This window comes from Camelina sativa, chromosome 12 (genome assembly GCF_030686135.1).
Source record: "Camelina sativa cultivar CO46 ecotype springtype chromosome 12, ASM3068613v1".
Taxonomy (NCBI): Eukaryota; Viridiplantae; Streptophyta; class Magnoliopsida; order Brassicales; family Brassicaceae; genus Camelina; species Camelina sativa.
In genome coordinates this window covers 5,184,730-5,205,237 of record NC_141891.1, presented here as the reverse complement: position 1 = coordinate 5,205,237, position 20,508 = coordinate 5,184,730, and the positions used below count along the sequence as shown (strand labels likewise).

At 35.6% G+C, this 20,508-nt stretch overlaps 5 protein-coding genes and 1 pseudogene across 5 annotated transcripts; 2 read left to right on the top strand and 4 right to left on the bottom strand.

The window, feature by feature from the left end:
- Window positions 1-6,920: 6,920 nt before the first annotated feature.
- LOC104730325 (uncharacterized) lies at window positions 6,921-10,488 on the top strand. Its single transcript, XM_010449483.3, has 5 exons — window positions 6,921-7,616; window positions 7,764-7,867; window positions 7,976-8,152; window positions 8,231-10,122; window positions 10,216-10,488. The coding sequence occupies exons 1-5, from the start codon at window positions 7,459-7,461 to the stop codon at window positions 10,369-10,371; spliced, it is 2,487 nt and encodes an 828-aa protein (XP_010447785.2). The 5' UTR covers window positions 6,921-7,458; the 3' UTR covers window positions 10,372-10,488.
- Window positions 10,489-10,600: 112 nt separating this feature from the next.
- On the bottom strand, window positions 10,601-12,535 carry LOC104730324 (uncharacterized). Its single transcript, XM_010449482.3, has 5 exons — window positions 12,267-12,535; window positions 11,820-12,043; window positions 11,375-11,614; window positions 11,033-11,184; window positions 10,601-10,936 (listed from the first exon to the last, which is right to left on the bottom strand). Exons 1-5 carry the CDS (start codon window positions 12,357-12,359, stop codon window positions 10,773-10,775), a joined length of 873 nt encoding a protein of 290 aa, XP_010447784.1. The 5' UTR covers window positions 12,360-12,535; the 3' UTR covers window positions 10,601-10,772.
- Window positions 12,536-12,983: 448 nt separating this feature from the next.
- On the bottom strand, window positions 12,984-14,189 carry LOC104733212 (F-box and associated interaction domains-containing protein). Its single transcript, XM_010452812.1, has 3 exons — window positions 13,781-14,189; window positions 13,532-13,600; window positions 12,984-13,453 (listed from the first exon to the last, which is right to left on the bottom strand). Exons 1-3 carry the CDS (start codon window positions 14,187-14,189, stop codon window positions 12,984-12,986), a joined length of 948 nt encoding a protein of 315 aa, XP_010451114.1.
- Window positions 14,190-14,708: 519 nt separating this feature from the next.
- LOC104733210 (uncharacterized) lies at window positions 14,709-15,383 on the bottom strand. The gene has a single exon (XM_010452810.2). The coding sequence runs from the start codon at window positions 15,353-15,355 to the stop codon at window positions 14,840-14,842; it is 516 nt and encodes a 171-aa protein (XP_010451112.1). The 5' UTR covers window positions 15,356-15,383; the 3' UTR covers window positions 14,709-14,839.
- A 467-nt stretch (window positions 15,384-15,850) lies between these two features.
- LOC147930186 (putative F-box/kelch-repeat protein At3g24610) lies at window positions 15,851-17,136 on the top strand (annotated as a pseudogene).
- An 808-nt stretch (window positions 17,137-17,944) lies between these two features.
- On the bottom strand, window positions 17,945-20,496 carry LOC104730323 (folate synthesis bifunctional protein, mitochondrial-like). The gene is made up of 2 exons (XM_010449481.3): window positions 19,899-20,496; window positions 17,945-19,667 (listed from the first exon to the last, which is right to left on the bottom strand). The coding sequence occupies exons 1-2, from the start codon at window positions 20,062-20,064 to the stop codon at window positions 18,217-18,219; spliced, it is 1,617 nt and encodes a 538-aa protein (XP_010447783.1). The 5' UTR covers window positions 20,065-20,496; the 3' UTR covers window positions 17,945-18,216.
- Between the last annotated feature and the right edge of the window lie 12 nt (window positions 20,497-20,508).

Below are 20,508 nucleotides of genomic sequence, written 5' to 3'. Positions count from 1 at the left end.
AAAATGAACGAGTGCGTCTAATATTTTGTTGGATATGGACTATGGAGATAGGAAATAGCGAGTATAGATTAATTTTTAGATAACAATTTGGATAAGAATCAACTTTCAGATAAGTATGTCTTGTTATTTGGATTATTTTTCAAGAATTTAAAGTTTTTATGGAGTTTTTAAATGATTGTAACAGTTAACTACATAAACAAACAGGTAATACTAATCCCAAACGACTGATATTTATGTAAACAAGAAAACATATATTGAATGAAAGATTTGGAATGAGTAAATGTTAAATCGGGAAACATGTCCCTGAATGGACAACCCTAATTAAAGAGGTGGGGCGGGTTACTGTTGTCGGCCTAAAAGCTAGTTTCTTGTTTATATTTTAAAAAACTTTTTGGAAAAAAAAACAAGTTTGGGTCGGTTTGGTCCATATAGAATTGAATATATCGTCGGCCTGGCTAGCCAAAGTAGTCAAGTCAATGTAGACGGTGAATACCTAACTTCCTAAATCTTATACTGAACCAGGTGTGGACTAAATTAAGTTTAGGCTTAACAGATATGTGCCTATAGTCTTAACGTTCATCATATCCAAAAACCAACTTTTTACTATCACAGTCAAATATTATGAAGGATTAGGAATTTGATTTACTGCATATTTATATGTACTGTTGTTTAATAAAGATATCAACATACGGACCACATGGGTGGAACTGAGATAAGAACAAAAGCTAGCCCATTATATTTTTTCACATTGTTGTTGTTATTCACATTAAGTTTGAAATAATCACCGACTTTAAATTTTGTGGTGTTGAGCTTGTTGATTGCAAGAAAACAAATCTATAATTTATGTGTCTCTATACTAAATGGGATGCATTACTCGGAATTGCCATCTTATTGACATGTGGGGTTAAATGTACTGTATTATTCTCTTTTGATATGGGAGGGGTCGTAAGATTTACATGAACGTCATGTTGCTTTGCTAAATTATTGTTATCCCTTCAAATCTAAATGATGGGCTATAGAGACAAACCGAGAATAGATTGTCTGCTTATGAAGTAACATTTCAAAATTATAATAATTCATTTCGTTGATTATCTTTTAAGACTGTTTTACTTACATATGCTGTGACAGTCTGATGAGTTAACTCTACCAAGATTAAATTCATTTTTACATGATCGGTTATAAATAATCTTGATTTTGTGCCTTGTGTTAACTCACAGCTGACTCTATAGTATAGTGAATAACGGATCAAATCTATTCATTCCCGTTCAGTTGGCAATGATTTTTCTAAACTTTTGAAAATGTACATGTCGGCTGTAGATTTTGTATTCCTGACCAAATTTATGTAAGTTTATCGTTAATGTTAAACAACTATGGTCATTTTTATATGTTATGGTGCATGCATATCTATACTTGTATACATAACATAGTACATTATATATACCTAAGATACTAATTAATTGTTTGTAATTGCTTCCAGTTAGCTACACCCAAAACTTAGATTATAAACAAACATGAGTAGTTGAGTACACGAGGGAATTACTGATTTGTGGTTAGTGTGTTGTTTTCGCCTATATGTCGGATAATGTTATATAATCACTATGTGTGCTAATTCCAGTTGTCACCTCTAAATCTATGATAAAATAAGTCATATGATTGCGATTGTAAACATAGATGTAGAGTTTTTTTTTTTCTTCTCGACTATGAAAATTAATTGTTCGTTAATAAATTTACCTTATCTTAAATTTGAACTGTGGACTAATTCATTTGGAAATTTTTGTGAAGAAGAAACATGAGAAATAAAAGGTTTAAAGAGTTTTGGATTATATCTAAAATTTAAGATAAACATGTTATTGGCGGTGAAAGACTGAAAGTGATGTTGTATTATACTGTTCTTTTTGTCCATCGGAAAAAATGGAGGTGATGCAGAGAAATCCACGTGGAAGATTCTATGTGGCGTAGAAGATTAGGAACGACGTTGAAAACAATAAAATATTAATTTAGAAATATTATAGCTGTACAATAGTATAATATACAATATTATATACAATTTATAAATGGGAAAAATCAAATTGAGGACCGACTCTTACCAACAACTATATGTTGGCTCTTTTTGGATGTATCTAATTACACCAATCATCCCTTCATGCACTGCTGCCTGAAGATAATATGACTTTTGGCGTCCACGAAAAAGGTGTTATTCTCCCAAAATAATTTCTGTAAAGGAGAATTACAGAAATTAATAAATACTATTTTGGTGCTTGGTCGTGTTTTATCGTTTTCTACTAGTAAAACGTAGTATATTGATAAAGACTACTACTTTAAAAGGTCCACACATAGTCATCGGGTCGAGTTTCATAGACTCATGTTGGGGAATGTTTTTAAAGTTTTAAAAGAACATTTAAGGTAAAATGCGATTCATATATATAGGATTAATTTAGAGACTGATATCACGACATAGATTATTTTGTTTTCATCAGGCAGTTATACTTGTACATGCAAATTGATCTGCCTAACCACCTAAGCCTTCGAAAAATCATTGTCTACTGTTAAACATTAACCAGTTCTTGTCGAATCAATCTCTCTTTATAGAACTAGACAACATAGTCGTTGTGTCATTAATGTCATCCATATTCAAAATATGATATTAATGTATGTACTTATTGATAGCCAAAATAAGGAAAAGAAATAACAACCCTAGTAGAGTAGTATATATGTAGTACAATCCGTTGTTTTAATTAGGTCACGTGAATATACGTGAATACAAATAGTTAGTATTCCACACATTACTACTACTAACGTATATATAATTCTATCTACATTGACACGTAATGGAGACGTGTCGTAAAGGCTTAGGGAGAGGTATTGGTTTAGGATTTAGAAAGAATTTTAATGACTTTAAAAGTTATGTAAAATATGTTGTTATTCAATCAAGACTTTTTAAATCTCTTTAAAAATTTGGTGTTATTGGTTGTGGATTTATAAAAAGTTATCTAAAATCTTGATAAATCTAGTGTTATTGGATTAAGAGTCTTATAAAGTCATAAAAAGTTTTATGTTATTCAATTAAAACAAAAGAATCTTGGATTGTTAATGAATTCAAATTTTGTGTTATTGGTTTAGGATTTTATATCATTTCCTTCATAACAAAAGTCATGAAAACTCTTTCATCAAATAGAAAGATTTTGAAAGATTTTATGAAAGATTTTACAAGATTAGGAAACACAAATCAGCAAGATTTAAAATAACTTCCTAAACAATCTCTTATAGAATCCTTCATTTTTACTTTCTCATTTTCTATGATTTTAAAAGTCAGCAAGATTTTTAAAAATACAAAGTCATTAAAATTCTTTCTAAATCCTAAACCAATACCTCCCCCTTACTTGGCTATGACTTTTGGCAACTTGCAATGATGATACTCGTGGTTAATGCCGCCACATCTGAAAATTCTTAGGAAAATTCTACGAATATACCCTTTTTATACCCATATTTTACATTTCTCTTAATCAGAATCAGAAAATTACAAAACGTTAAGCATCTATAATTCGTAAGTACGGGCCATGCAAATCAATCATTTTTTTTCTTCCTCTTCGTCAATGGAAATTAATCCATTACTTGATTATATATGTAGACATAACTATAACGTCAAGATTATCTATGGCTACTCACTGTTGGAACCGTTGCCTTAATTGTGTAACCCGTTTTTAGGGATGTCAAAATAGGTAATTCGACTCGATCCGATTCATACCTACATAAGTTCGAGCCTTTCGTGAACGGATTCAATCTAACTCATTTATTATAATAGTGTTAAATTATATATATCTAAATCTAATAATATAAAATTTAGTAACAAAATAGGTTGTATGGATTATCCATATATAAATAAAATAAAATAAAATAAATTAATTAATATTAAATCTATAATATATTATATAAAATAAAATTATAAAACCAACCAAAGTAGAATTTTATATATATATATATATATATATTTTTTCTTTTTAATTTACAGTAACAAAGAAAAATTTCACACTTATTTTAAATCATTGACATATATATTATTGTTTACTCTTTTTTAGCAAAAAAGAAAAACTTAACATTTATTTTACATATTTTACATAAATTACTTGCAAAAAAAAATATTTTACATATTAATATATACATATATATTATATTATTTATATTTTTTTGATTAACCTATAGGTAATCTATAACCTTAATAGGTTTACTTCGATAAACTTATAAAACCGTTGGATGAATACATCTAAACTCATTACATGAGTTTAAAATTTTAATTTATATCCATTAAAATAATAGATAAATATGATAAATCACTACAAAAAAAAGTTGAATTAAATCACTTAAATTGTATCAAAAACCTAAGTGATATTATTTTGAATCACTTATGTATAAATGAGACAAATAAAAATGATATAGCATCAATTATTATAATTGATGTTATCAGTAATTAGTTTGGCATCAATTCAATAAATTGATACAAATCTATATTGATTTGCATCATTTTTAAAATATTGATACAAATCTACATATTTACATCAATAAATAATCGTTGTATTTTCTAGCTTGTTATAAGCATCGCTTATAAAATGATACAAAATAAAACATCAATTAAATAAAAGATACAAATTAGTATCAATAATAAACTGATGTTAATTAACACCGATTCAATAAAATAAAACAATATTTAAATAAAATGATAATAATTAACACTGATTCGGTTTGTATAGTTCATTTTTCAAAAATACCATGTTTTAAAAACTACACAAATATTTCAAATAATTAAGCAATATATCACAAATCTTATGCATCAGTAATTATCATTTATTTCTTTATTATGTTCACAAACGTAGATTTTTTTTTTCCGAGTCAAGATTGTGCTTTTAAAAGAAAAAAAATTGAAATGCCAAAAGTATGATTTTCCTTATTCTTTTTATTCCTCATCTGTTATTGTTTTCTTCAATTATGTATAAAAACTGTTTTGTTAAAAATCAAAAAATCATTTCCACTATCCAACAAACCCCACGATCTCTCCGGATCTACTCAAATCCTTTTTAGTATAACTATTTTCTGAAACTCTTCTCCTAATTTCGCATAACACAAACAAAAGAATTTAGAAATGATCACACAAATATAAAACTCTTTTCTAAGAACTGTCCAAAAGGTTAATTTTCTTAGAAGTTCTTCTTTGAAGGATGCCAAATTGCCAATTGCCAACCATACTACTCCCAGTGAATCAAGTTATATGTGTACATCTCTAACACACAATCATATCGATAAGTTCATCTTCTAAACCTCCAAGATGACAAAGATTTGTTTTTTCCTTATTTTTATTATTTTTTTCTTTTGTATTTCGCACGTATGGCTCTGATTTTATATTTATTGGTTTTCATACTCAGAAAATCCTCATGGTGAAAGAACAACCAAGACAATGGAAAGAAAAAAGTGTGAAGAAAAAACAAGATGTGTGTTTATATATCACTTCAAGAAATCATAGCTAGATCGTGAAACTAAGTTCATATCACTTGTTTTGTTTGTTTGTTTTTTGTTTTTTGTTTTTTGTAAGAACTCTAATGAGTTCTATTAATTGAGTTAAATTTATGTTTTTTTCTTTTCAATTTTCAAATGACGTTCTTGTATAATAACTATTTGTAAAAATATTATAGAATATTTAGTAGATATTAAAAACAATTTTTGCTATATAAAAAAACAATTAATAAAGATACAAAATATATACATATATAAATGGATAAATACAAAATTTTATTTAAGATAATAAATCTGTTTAAATCAGAAATTATATTAATTAGAATTTTTCTATTATCATCGTTTATTGAAAAATTAACACAAATATTAACATCGGTTATTAATAAGTGATGTAAATAATTGAAATCAGTTCTTTTAGGGCATCTCCAATGGTCCTCTATTTTTGCCTCTAGTTTTACTTCAATGGTTCTCTATTCTCACCTATAAAATAGAGATTGCTATTTTTTCCTCTATTTATAGAGGAACCTTTGTAAAAAAAAATAGGGTTCCTCTATAAATAGAGGAAAAAATAGCAATCTCTATTTTAGAGGTGAGAATAGAGAACCATTGGAGTAAAACTCCCCTATTCTCACCTCTAAAATAGAACTCCTCTATTATAGAGGCAAAAATAGAGCACCATTGGAGATGCTATTATAGAGTTACTCTATTATAGAGGAAAAAATAGGGAAAACCATTGGAGATAGTCTTATAAAGTTACTCTATTATAGAGGTGGGTTTTACTCCAATGGTCCTCTATTCTTACTTGTAAAATAGAGATTGCTATTTTTTCCTCTATTTATAGTAGAATCCTTTTTTTTTTTTAACAAAGGTCCCTCTATAAATAGAGGAAAAAATAATAATCTCTATTTTATAGAGGACTACTGGAGTAAAACCCACCTCTATTATAGAGTTCCTCTATTATGGAGGAAAAAATAGGGAAAACCATTGGAGATGGTCACTCAAATAAACTGATGCAAAAATTAACATCATTTTTTGCAATTGACACATTTTCATATCAATTACAATAATTGATGTAAATATTTTGTTTATTAGCATCGGTTATTAATTAACGGATGTAAATTATTTGCATCACCAGATTATAACTTTTACATCATTTATAACTAATGCAAAAATTAAAAATAAATGATGTAAACTAATCCTTTTTTTGTAGTGAATCCATGAATTAAAATCTCGAGTGATCGTTGGATAAAAACATAGTCATATTTTGAAAGAATGAACATATTCAAAGGATTATAACAATAAATTGAAAAAGCGAAATACGTGATAAATCAAACGGTAATAGTAATAACAATTAATACTCTTTGATCTTTCAATTAACAGTCATATTTATCGTATAAGGAAATAAATACTATAATAATAAGTCAAGTCAATAATAAAATAATAATTTTAAGAAAAAAAAACAGCAACAAAGGAAAAAAATAAAAAAGAGAGGAGAGGTACATTATTATGTATATTTGAGCTGGTGCTGCTTCATCATCATCGTCTTCACCACTTTGCTCCGACAGGTCACCTTTTTCTCACGAAACAAACAAACTTCCTATTTTCTTCTTTCTTCTTCTGTGAAAACAAAAATTAAAAAACACATCTTTAATCTCTTCCTCTTGGATTCGGAGAGAGAGAGAGAACATAAAAAAAAAGAAGAAGAGAGAATTGAGAATTGATTCTCTCTCTCCTATTTTATTGTGTTCCGATCTGATCGGACTTTTTTACATTCTTTTATCATTATTATTTTTTCCGATTCTTACAGTTTCTGGTGTCAACGGAGAAATTTCCCCGGTGGTGGCAGCTTAAAGTTTTGATTTTTATCCTTCATTTATTTTTTTTCCTCTGTTTCACGAAGAAGAAGAATAATTCTTCGTTGATTCCAATTTTGTGATACAAAGAGAAAAAGGCTTTATGGTTCCATCAGAGATTGAAACTCTGGGAGATGAATCTGATCATCGTTTCGCCAATCTAAGAGGCGTACGTTGGCGTCTCAATCTCGGTGTTCTTCCCTTTCATTCTTCTTCTTCCATTGATGACCTTCGCAAAGCTACCGCCGAATCTCGCAGACGGTAATATATGTAGATAGCTTAAGCTTTTCTTTCACCCATTGCATTATGTTTCCAAAAAAGTTTCCTAATTTGGAGAATTAAGGAGCTTCTTCTTCTGGGTTTTAGCAAGGGATCTCTCTCTAATGGCTTCTTGTTGTGTCTATGTAGATATGCTGCTTTAAGGAGACGTCTCTTGATTGATCCACATTTGTCTAAACATGTTAGGAATTCCCCTGATCTCTCTATCGACAACCCCTTATCTCAAAACCCAGGTATATATAATAAGCTTTGGTTAGAATAAGCCCCTTTGGATAATGATACATTCTTGTCTTTAGAGTTCTTTGTTGCTGAGATTCTTTGGTGTCCATTTCTGATGGCAGACAGTACATGGAGTCGGTTCTTTCGTAACGCCGAGCTAGAGAAAACATTGGATCAAGATTTATCAAGGTTATATCCAGAGCACTGGACATACTTTCAAGCTCCTGGATGTCAAGGAATGCTAAGACGTATTCTACTCTTGTGGTGTCTTAAACATCCCGAGTATGGTTATCGACAAGGTACTAACAAACATATTGACAATAGTGTTGCTTTTGTAAATGTATGATCTGACATTTGTTCATTGGTTTCATTTTCAGGAATGCATGAGCTTTTGGCGCCACTGCTTTATGTACTTCATGTTGATGTAGATCGTCTCTCTGAAGTGCGTAAAAGTTATGAAGATCATTTCACAGACAGATTCGATGGTTTGTCTTTCGAAGAAAGAGATGTTACTTACAACTTCGATTTCAAAAAGTTTCTGGAGGATTTCACGGATGATGAGATTGGTGGTATTCAAGGAAGCTCAAAGAAAATAAAGAGTCTAGATGAGCTCGATCCCGAGATCCAGTCCATTTTGAGGTTAAGTGATGCTTATGGAGCCGAAGGTGAACTCGGGATTGTCTTGTCTGAGAAATTCATGGAGCACGATGCTTACTGCATGTTTGATGCTCTTATGAATGGAGCTCATGGTTGTGTTGCTATGGCTGGTTTCTTCGCTTACTCTCCAGCTAGTGGATCACACACGGGTTTACCTCCTGTTCTTGAAGCGTGCACTGCGTTTTACCATCTTTTGTCGTTCGTTGATTCGTCTCTGCATAGCCATTTGGTTGAACTCGGAGTTGAACCTCAGTACTTTGGGCTTCGTTGGTTACGAGTTTTGTTTGGAAGAGAGTTTTTGCTTCAGGATCTGTTGATAGTGTGGGATGAGATATTCTCAGCAGATAATACAACGAGAACAGATGAGGATAACAATACAAACCAGAGCTACAAGATCTTTGATTCTCCTCGGGGAGCTCTGATCTCAGGGATGGCTGTTTCGATGATATTATGTTTAAGATCATCACTGCTAGCTACTGAAAACGCAGCTTCTTGTCTCCAGAGACTATTGAATTTCCCAGAGAAGATTGATGTGAGGAAAATTATAGAGAAAGCTAAGTCATTACAAACTTTGGCTTTGGATGATGATGTACGATCATCAGCTCTATCTATAAACGATGGCTTTGATCAGAGCGTAAGTCCTGCAGTACCGGCCCGAACTAATAGCTTTCCTTCGGGATCGACTTCACCTAAGTCTCCACTGATAATTGCACCACAAAGTTATTGGGAGGAGAAATGGAGAGTTCTACACCAAGCCGCGGAGGAAGAGAAACCGAGTCCTTCAGTACAGAAGAAGAAGCCTTGGTTCAGGGTGAAAAGACTTTTCAGAACAGAGTCTGAGCCAACTCATAACGCCAAGTCATCAAATGGGAAAAGTGAAGTCAAGGTATCATCAGCTGCGCGTAACTTGCTTGAAGATTTTAATCGGCAGATCGTTTCTGAACCTGAGGAAGCTAATCCGATAGACGTTGTGAACAATGAAGATAGCTCAATTCGAGAAACGGAGGAAATAAACACGGATTTCGAAACTGCTGGTGAAGAGAGTATAGCAATAGAGGAGAATTCATCTGATGTTTCCTCAGATCCAAACAGTCCTCTCAGAGACTCAAACTACATTGAGAATGATACGGATAGCAGTAACGAGTCAGATTTGTTTCCTAATGAAACAGTTAAAGATCAAGAAACAAGGGTAGTAGATTCGCCTCTTTCCATTTCTTCCCAACCGAGCATGGAGTTTCCAGTAAATCAGTCTAAAGATCAAGAAACAGACGTAGTAGATTCGCCTCTTCCCGTTTCTTCTCAACCTAGCATTGAGTTTCCAGTAACTCAGTCTCATGAAGAAGAGGACTCTGCAGATAAATCTGTGGCCATTGTTAAGGAGCGTAGTAAGGTTTTACCGGGAAAATTCCAGTGGTTTTGGAAGTTTGGACGCAATCTCGCTGCTGAGGAGACAAGATCTAATAGTGGTGAAAGTAGTAAGAGCAATTTGGTTGGTTCTTCCGAGTCACATTCTCTTCCACAGGCCTCATCATCGTGCAGCAAAGGAGACGCAGACCAGAAGGTGATGAATACTCTGAAGAACCTTGGCAACTCCATGCTTGAACATATTCAGGTAATTCACTCTCATTCTCTCTCTCTAGTTCTATCATCTATGCTGAAAGTAGTGAATCAAACATCTGATGATTTTTGATTATATATGTTTCAGGTGATCGAGTCGGTTTTCCAGCAAGAACGTGGTCAGGTTCAGGCAGGATTAATAGAGAACTTATCTAAGACCAATTTGGTCGAAAAGGGACAAATCACAGCTATGACTGCTCTCAAGGAGCTTCGAAAAATCAGTAATCTTTTGTTGGAAATGTGATGGATCCTTTGATTCTTCTTGTTCGGCTCTCTGTGTATATATATAGTCTACTCTTTTTTTGTAAAGTATTGTTATTTAGAGCACGAAATATAAATAAAGGAATCATTTTCCTTATCATCTTATTCTTCAACTCTGCAGACTTTGCTGTCGAGAAAACAAAAGTTTTGGTTTTATATGGTGATGTATATGATATTATCAATAAAGATGCATAACTTCTGAGTACCTGTTCTTTGAACAATAGAGGCATAAGCATTAAAAATGCTGCTCACATACATTAGTTTTGAAGTCTTAAGGTAAAATTTTCTAGTACTTACACATGCGATCGAGAAGACTAAAGTAGAACACAACATTTCCTTTTCCGAGTTGAAGAAGATGGAGAGTATGCAGAAAAAAAAGAGAGTCTAATCTATGTTGTGAAAACCAGGGAGTAGTGAAGTTATGAAGCCAAAAACTATCATTTGAATCTCTTTCACTATTCCCCACCATTGATTCCCTTGGTTCCCTGCATCGACGTTTTCATTTTCATTTGCTCGGTTCCCATTATCAGCTTGATTCTCTTGTCCCTCTGAGCAAGAAAATAGAAACAAATTGCTTCGGCATAAGTTGTTTTTGTGATGGCTTCAGTAAACACCATGGGAGAGAGATTTAGCAAGTAATGTACCTGGAACTGCATCTTCATTTAGTGGCACTGCAGCTGCAGGATCATTATCAGCTCTTGCAGCAGGTCTATGAGGTCGAGGAGGTGGTACTGCTGCTCTATGCATGCCTTGTGAAAGCCATCGCACAAATGGTGCGAGAGCTCCAGTTTGGTATCTGTCAATATTTCAACACCAGACAGAGGTTAACTTTTTTGTTAACAAACTCCCAAAAAGAAGGTTCTCAATACTTGTCTAATGAATCTTTACCACAGGCCAATTTAACAAATTTAAGCATAGATTGGTTGCCATACTCAAGCTTCATAGACCTTTAAAGAGTGAAAGTAAACCAGATTCTCGAGACTTACAAGTAAATTATGGTAGCGAAAATCACAAGAACAGCAAGCCTTTGTCTTGATCCATCTTGGTTGAACAAAAAGATGACAGCAGCAAGCTTGAGTATGAGAAACAAATCAAGCTGAAACGCAATCTGAAACCTCCTTTCCACAACATGCCTCTGATGTGCAGCAGGTTGCTGCTGTTGCTGACCCTGCCCAGCTTGCGCTTGATTCTCTCCCCCAGTCTCACCCTCATTACTTGGTCTAGTACTAAACAACAAAAAAACAACCCATCAACCCCATCAAACCTATACTTTCCTACATAAACTCATCTGAAGCCAAACCATCAGTAATTTGACCTAAACAATGGTTTACACAACTCCTTAATTCTTCTAGCTACAAAGACACAATGGCATGATCATGTATCGAAAGGCTACTCCATCAAAACCGAGGGAGATTGAAAAGAATTACTAACGTGGGAACATTGTAAGTGAGAGGGATAAGATAATTTGAAGGAAGACCAGCGACATGTCCTCCAAATTGATGCACAGGAACAGCATAGATCCCAGCTCCACGGTTCATTTGTTCCTCATACTGGCCAGGATTCAACCCGGGAACAAGACCCGGATAAAAAACCGGGTACATTGGAGGAGAATCACCATTGGGATAAGCACGAAACCCAGAAGACGACGCTGGGTCCTGTATAACCAAACACCCAGAAACCAAATCACGAAGTCAAATTCAAATTCAAAATCAAAAATTCGCAAACCCTTGAATGATCTAGAGATAAAGGGGGAAACTTTAAACTGTTCTATCACTAATCTAGTAATCAAAAGACACAGATAACATCAACGGAGACGATGAATCAAACTAGGGCAAATCAAAACGATCGAAGTCGAAAGAGAAGATATAAGTCACAGACCTGAGTTTTGATCCCAGCAGCATCTTCTTTGTTAGCAGAAGGTTGATGTAACGCTGGTGAAGAAGAAGACACCTTTTCGGGTTCTTCCGCCATTTCTCAAAAAGGATTAAACTTTAACAAAGAAGCTCTCTGGCTCTGTTTTGAATCCGCGAAATTGTTCCTTCTTCTTCTTCTCCTTCGTTTGATAATTTTTTTCCCGATTGGGAGAGGAGGTGAAAAATGCTCTGCTTCTTCGTCAGCTTCTCCAATTAAATTTCGACACGTCAACCAATGCTTGTGACATTAGTATTTATTTAGGTTCGAAGTTATGGTAAATTGCATAAAACATCCTTGATTCTTCACAAAAAACGCAATTTTGTACAAACTAATAAAATGATGCTGAAAAACTGCTCCATCCAAAATTGAATAACCAAATGAAAGTAACATAATTTACCAGAGTAATCAAAGTCGAGATGGAATTCATTTTTGTTCTTTAACCCTTCAAAAAAAAAATTTCCTCTCTTCAAATATAATAAATCAAATAAGAAACCTGAAGCTTGTTCTAAAGCTCCACCAAAAAAAAAAAAAGATTACTTTTATCAAGTCATGAGCGTACAATGCCATTAAACAATACTAGGACTAATCTTAGATAAGATACTATCCAAGAATAAGATCATACATAAGGCTTGAACAAAAAAGAAGAAGAAGGAGATAAAGTTAAATGCAAAGACTTTGGATTCATTGGATTAACACACCGTTGGTACGTAGAAACATTGGACTCTCTACATGATCCAAAAAGACTTTAGCACGATGGTCATTCCCAAGTCCTTCAATCACAACTTTTCTGGCATGGTTTACGTTGAGATCGTAACAAATAAAAGAGAACGGTTTAGGGTTCTTATAATAAAACGGTACAAATATAAGCTCGCCGGTACGGAGTGCACCCCGGAACGTAAAACATTCATCATCCCCAACTAAGTTTGTCAAAGAAGGAACCAATAGAGAACATTTTGACCATTCTTGGTTACTGAAATCCTTGAGAACCCACAGGTCAAGTGTACCTCTACATATGGTACCATCCGTTAAAGCTATCTTTCCACCGTAGTTCACCAGTTTACTAAAACGTCTATCAGGTAACTCAATAACATTAAAGTCTTCAGACATCAGATTGAAGCTTATTAGAGAAAAGAATCGTATATCGACCTTAGCTAAATAATACACAACCCCATTTATGCATATTCCTTTACTTTCAAAGGAAGAAACACCTAGACGATGGCCATGCTTACATTCAATCATTCTCCATTCTTGGTTAGCTCCTAGAGTGAGAACTTGATGCTCCTCCGTCTCAATATTTTCTAAGAATTTAGCGCTGAAATGAACACGTGGAACATACCGATTTGTCATGCACAACACTTTGTATAGATCGTTAACTGGATCATATCCAAAAAAAAGATGATATGAATTTTTTATAGTTTTGACTCTGGGCAAAGCTACGAATTGACCAGTGCTAGGATTTCCAATCAACGCTTTAGTACCATTATAACAGCATATCAAGCCGCGGACGGGTGGAGAAATGCAATACCGTGAATCGGGTTTCGGAGTAAGAGTTACCCTATCCCTATGATGATCATCAGAAGACAACAGATGATCCTCCAGGGATCGGGAGACAAAGAAGTGCATGTCCAGACGGTTGACTGTGAAAAGAAGACGAGGCCGAGTAATAGAGTGAGTCAGGTACAACTCGGTGAAGTCTTTGTCGCGGATGATAGATGACCAGTATCTAGAAACGAAGCTGAGTTTGACTATGGATTTGGCCGGCGATTTTAGGAGAATCTCAAGTATCAGTTCCGGAGGAATATTCGAATACAGATCGATTTCTTCGCTTTCGTCTCGTTTCTTGGACCTAGTAAGACATTGTCGATTTTTCTTCTTCACCTTACCCATGGCGAGTCTCGGTGTTCTGCTCCCTGTTTTTTCTTTTTTTTTTTTACTCTTGGTTGGGTTAAACCCTAATCGCCCTTGTACTTTTTTTGCAAAGTCGAAACCCTAATTTCAAGAATAAACATAAAAAGTTTTGCCGGATTAATCTCCAATAATATTTTTACAGTTGATGAATACAATGCAACTTACTACAAGACAAAGCTGAAGCTGAGGTTTGGATCGTAGAACCAGAGGAAGTTGAGTTTGAGCAATTTGTTCTCGCCTTCAAGAGTTGTTTATGGAACGGCCAAAAACACTTGGGTTATAAATAAGGAAATAATGAAAACTACAATTCTATTTATGCACGTGAAGACTAGTGGAGAATATTGTAAAATTTTTGGTTTTTGGCCTACCTCAAAGTCCTTGTGCCACAAGATTCCTCTGTTATTCCTTTTTCTATAACTCGATTTTCCTTTATCTTTTTCGATTAATCAATGTAGGGTATTACTTCCATATATGCGGTTTCTTTGTTTCAAGGACAAGTAACAAACCCTTTAATTTTAAAGAAAATGTCAAAGAACAAAGTAATTGACAAACCCTTTTAAACCAATTTAAAGTAGTAATTAAACTACATAGAAAGAAAAAACAAAGTGGAGAAGCGAATTAGAGAGTGACTATAAAACGCCGTCGCTACCACCATAACGAGAGAAGTTAAACGGAGAAGCCATTCGATGGATAACTATGGAAGGAGAGACGAAAAGATCTGGCTCGGAGATGAGAACGCCATCGAGTGTAAAACCGGAAGCTGAATTGTTGGTAACTACGATAGAGTGTCCAAAGAGAAGCGTAGGGATGCGAGAGAAAGGCCTCATGAGACTTATGACGGAGAAGTCAAGCCATTGTGGAACGATGTGGTAAGAAGCTACGAGTGGTGACGTGGCGTTGATACCTTCGACGGATGTTTTAGGGAGGAAGAGAGTGGAAGTGAGGACTGGACCGTTTATCTCGTCGTTGGTGTTGAGGAACGCTCCGCTCCAATCTTCGAAAGAGCCGCTTGAGATCATTGCGTCTATAATTTTGGTTGCGATTTGGTTTTGCTCCGGCATGAGAGTGGGAAGTGAAGTGGAGGATGTAATGGTGATGATGGTGATGATCATAATGATGATAAGGAGGTGTTTGATGGTTTCCATGGAAAAATATATAATAAGAGAACCCTTAAATTTCTCAAGTCAAGAAAAGATGAGGAATGAAAAATATTTTTGTAGTGTAATGTATAAATAAGAGGATAATTAATAATGTGGGAGAAGTAGTTGAATCATGTAAAATTAGTTTTCTACTTGGTAGTGGTTGGACGGTGCAGATTCTGTAAATATTTTCAAGTGGATTTAACATGTGTGATGCCATGGCTGATTATGATTTTTCTACAAACAGATTTTTACAAAATATAGCAATAAGATATATATGAATATGATGATAATACTAGCTTACAAAATACAAAAAGATATACTTAATAAATTTGGAGGATTATGTTTTACGAAATCCATATATATCGTGGTGGGAATTGTAAAAAAGAATCACAAAGAGATTAGTAAAAGGAACGTACGAGACTAAAGTTTGTTTTAAATCAAAGTCGGTCTAGGATCTGAAAAACAGTTATAAAAGAGCTTCTTGTCTTAAACCTTTCTTGTTTTACACGATAACCAAAAAAAAAAACAAACACACTGAAATCTGAATTAAGGAGATCAATCAATCAACCAGAAAAGTGTTGCTTGTGAAATTTCTGTAAGGAGAGGATGTCCAGTTACGCCGGTCGGCCGCACAATAAAAGGCAGAAGAAGGAGACGTCTCTGTCTCTGTCTAGGTTATCGTTGGTACCACACGATGTTGCTCTGAACTGCTTGTCCCGCCTCTCGAGATTTGACAGAGCGGTCTTGTCTGTAACCTCCAAGAGCCTCCGCTCTCTCGTGGTTTCACCTGATCTCTGCCGCACGCGTGAGCTTATGGGTTATAGTTCCGACGAGTACTGGTATGTTTGCTGAAGCATACCTCCTTACTCAACTCCACGCTGGTTCATTCTCCGCCGTACTCGTGGAGATGATGACGACAACAACAAGTCTGTGAATCGTAGGCTAAGACCGATCCCATCCTACCCTTATCAGCCTCCGGAATCATCCTCTTTCGTGGTGTTAGGTTATGGGATCTATGTGATCGGTGGAATCATACACGGAAACCCCACTTCGGATGTCTTGCTCCTCGATTGTCTCTCTCACTGGTGGCGCCGCATCCGGTCCATGAGGTTTTTGATCCAAGACACAAACATGGGACACCTTGCCGTTACCTGAGGATCCGGAGATACGCAGGAACACAAGTAGGATCGACAAAATTGTGGTGATGGAAGACAAAATTTATGCGGTGGACGAGGATGACCAAACCATCTATTACCTGCCGCGTGAAGGTATATGGAGAAGAGGTAATATTGATTCTAAGGGGGGGAAACAGAAGAGACTGGTGTGCCGTAGGGGGGCTCTTGTATTGTACTGGTACTCGCGGGAGTTTAATGTGGTGTGAGCCAGATGAGTTGGATTGGAAGAAGGTAATGGGTTTGGATGTTTATCACTGGTGTAGATTTGGTTTAAATGGCAAATTGTGTGTTGAGAACGTTAATACCGCGTGGAAGCTTTACTGGACCGATTTTGGTTTCAGCAGAGTGACCAGCAACTCTCGTGGGAACATTGTGGTCTTCTGGAAGGTGTATCTCCCTAGAATCTAGGAGAAGAGATATCCTAGTCGTCATCACAAGTTTCTTATCACTGGTACTAAGAGGTTGGAGCTTTGGTGCGCTGAGATTTCCTTAAAGAGAAACCCTGAAGGCGAGGTTTGGGGGACAATTGAGTGGGCCGATCTTGTCTCCAAACTTAATCCTCACTCATACAACGTTAAGGTTTTGTGTTCTGTTTCTCTCAATGTCTGAAACTTATATGCTTCCAAGTTTCTTATATCATCCCATCTCATTGCATGTTTAATTTCTTTTCAGGTTTTCTTTTGGTCCATCTTCTCATTGCATGCATGTATGTTTCTTCTTGCTGAATATATCAGCCATTTTATGGATCTTACATTCTTCTTGCGTTTTTAGAATGCTCCTGAGCAACAACCAACGCTACAAGAAGAATCGACTCTGGCTCAGCTTTGGTGCATGGTACGCTTTTTTCTTTCCTATTCTTATTTTGCATGTTAATGGGATTTTTTAATCTCCATTTCTCAGTAACCTGAAACTGAATCTACTGGGATCATAGTATCATACATAACTCAACAAAACCAGGATTTGCTGGATATTTTGATTCATTCCTTTATAAAGATGTCCATATTGGAATCGAGCCTACAACAGCAACACCAAACATGTTCAGCTGGTAATGGCTTAATGTTATAAATGTAAATGATGTTTAACAGTTGATTCGCTCTCTTCTATCGAGCCTTCTTACATAAACCGAGATAATACCGTGTTCCTTCTGGCAGTTTTCCCAATCTTTTTCTCATTGAAGAAGCCTGTGGAGGTAAAAAAGAAGTTGAAACCATAAGGATTCCACACAAATAATTCTCTCTGTATAAAGAACTATTATTGATCCTCTGATATCTGGATTCAGGTTTGGTATGAATGGTCGGTCTCTTCACCTACTATAACTCCGATGCACAAGCCCTTAGGATTAGAGAGACTTTGACTGATGATGAAAAGTTGTGTAATCTTATTGTGCTGTATATTTATGTCACGAGGAAGACCAAAGTTTATGAGTAAATCAAATCTCTTTTGACCTTATTAATGTTGGATTTTTTTTCATTGCACTTCTACTACCGAGCTATCTCTATAATACACACGCGATTTTGCAAGTTTATTTCATCAATCACCCATCATCATACAGAAGATCTGCTCTATTCACCAGCCACACAAGATCAAAGCAGAAACATTGCCTCATTCGGCATGTTCTTCTTTACTAGCAAACTGCTGTATAGACCTGGAAACATAACCTTAAATTAGGCTCATGATTATATCCACCAATCATCCTTTTGACCTTCTTCTTCTCAACATTGCGTCGCATACTTTTGCTGCGTCTGCGTTATGTCTAACATTATGAACTCTAATGATATTGGCACCTCCTAAAATGCCTGCAGTAACAGTTGCAACAGTTGCAGCATCTCTGTCAGTGGCCTCAGGACGTCCACATATATCTCCCAAAAATCTCTTCCTTGAAGGTCCTATGAGTATAGGCGCATGAGACACTGCTATACTTCTCTTAGCCATCTCTTCTCGGATTTTTGGCAGATCCATAATAATGTCTAGATTATGATCTACACTCTTGGAGAAACCAATCCCTGGATCAATCATAACCCTCCAAGCTGGAATCCCAGAGAGTTCTGCATCTCTTACTCTCAAGTAGAGTTCAGAAGCAACATCCTTGCAGACATCATTGTACTGCAAATTCTCTTTGTTCTGCATAGTACATGGATCTCCTCTCATGTGCATGGCCATATAAGGAACCCCAGATTCTGCAACCACCTTATGCATATTCGGGTCTAAGCTTCCAGCAGATACATCATTTAGAATGTCAGCTCCGTTGCTTATTGCTTCTGAAGCAACCTCGGAGTTGAAAGTATCCACCGAAATGAGCTTTTCCTCCATCTCTGGCATACCACGTACAGCCTCTAAAACTGGTAGTAGTCTATCTAACTCTTCTTGACTAGATATTCTCGTGGCCTTTGGTCTTGTCGACTGTGCTCCAATATCAATTATATCTGCACCCTCGGAGATCATAGAGCGAACACGAGAAACTGCAGAATCTACCGATTGAAAGTGGCCTCCATCACTAAAGCTGTCCGGGGTAATATTAAGTATACCCATCACATGAGTCTTGTTAGAAAAATCCCAAATTTTATCTCCAATTGGTAAAACCCTTTGTATACCATCTTTTCCAATCTGTGACTCGCCACCTAGTCTCTCCCACGCGCGAAAAATACCACCGGGATGTGAAGTGAGTGAATGCCAATGCGCAACACTATCATTATCAACAGCTGATCCAAGCAAATCAACCAAAGGTGCCAACACAAATGACCTTTCCCAGAGTCTCTCATGAGGTATGATAAGTTTATCAGAACATATTCTCATCTTCCCGTAGAACAATATGTCCAAATCAAGTGGTCTTGGTCCATACCGTATACCATCCACACGTCCCATGTCTCTCTCAATTGTCTTGAGAACAGTCAATAGCTCATGAGGTCCAAGCTTGGTGACACCTCTCACTGCAGCATTGAGAAACCTGGGTTGATCAGTCACATGAACGGGAGCCGTCTCGTACAAACAACTGTGCCTCGTTACACAAATGCCACTACGCTTCATCAATCTCAAAGCTTCTCTGAAATTACTCATCCGGTTTCCAATGTTACTTCCCAAAGCAATCACAACTTCATGCTCTGTAGATTGAACTTCGACAGTTGTTGCCGAAGTTGAGAAAGCTGAATTACATAACAAAGTAACAAATCACACATCTTTAGAAACTTTTCTAGATGGCAAACCCAAATCAGCAGTGGAATCAATAAATTAGCAAAAAAAATTAAGTCTTTCACATGCTTCCACCGTTCAAGAAGTAGCTGACACTTTGATTCCCGAAGCAATAGTGACGAAAAATCAAAACTTTTTATGAACAATGAAGGGAAGAGGAAGCTGAATAGCTCAGTAACAGATACCTGAAGGAGTCAGTAAACGCGAGCCAAGAGGAGACACGAGGGAGAGAGACTTCGACGAATAGTATCGGTGGAAGCAGACTCGACTCGGAGCCACAGGCGGTGATGAGAAGCGACGGAGAAGGAATCGTCCGGTGTGAAGTAAGGTTTGTGACAGCAAACGAGCCATTATTGGAGAGAAAAAGTCAAAGATGCAATGTAATGATTGTGCTGATCACTGAGGAAGATGATGAAGGTGAAACGGGTACCAACTTGGATCCAAAAATCTGACTCGGACTAGACCCGACCCGTTTATCTAAATGCAATAACCAAAAACAAAACCAACGAAAAATAGCATAATTAGCGGTTTTTGATCCGGTTTTATTGTTCGGAACCGAATTAAGACAGTACTGAACAAATCAATTGAGATTATTAGTCCACCGAATTTAAATCAGAACAAAATCAAACCCAAATTTTTGGGTTTTATACAAAACAATAATCCAAAGATATCGAAATCAAACCAAACCGGATTAGATAACCGAAAACCGAATCAAACCAACAATGATATTTTTTGTTGGACAATTTTGCCCTTCTTTGTTGTTGTTTTTAGCTTCGAAGAGTCATTTGTCTCGAT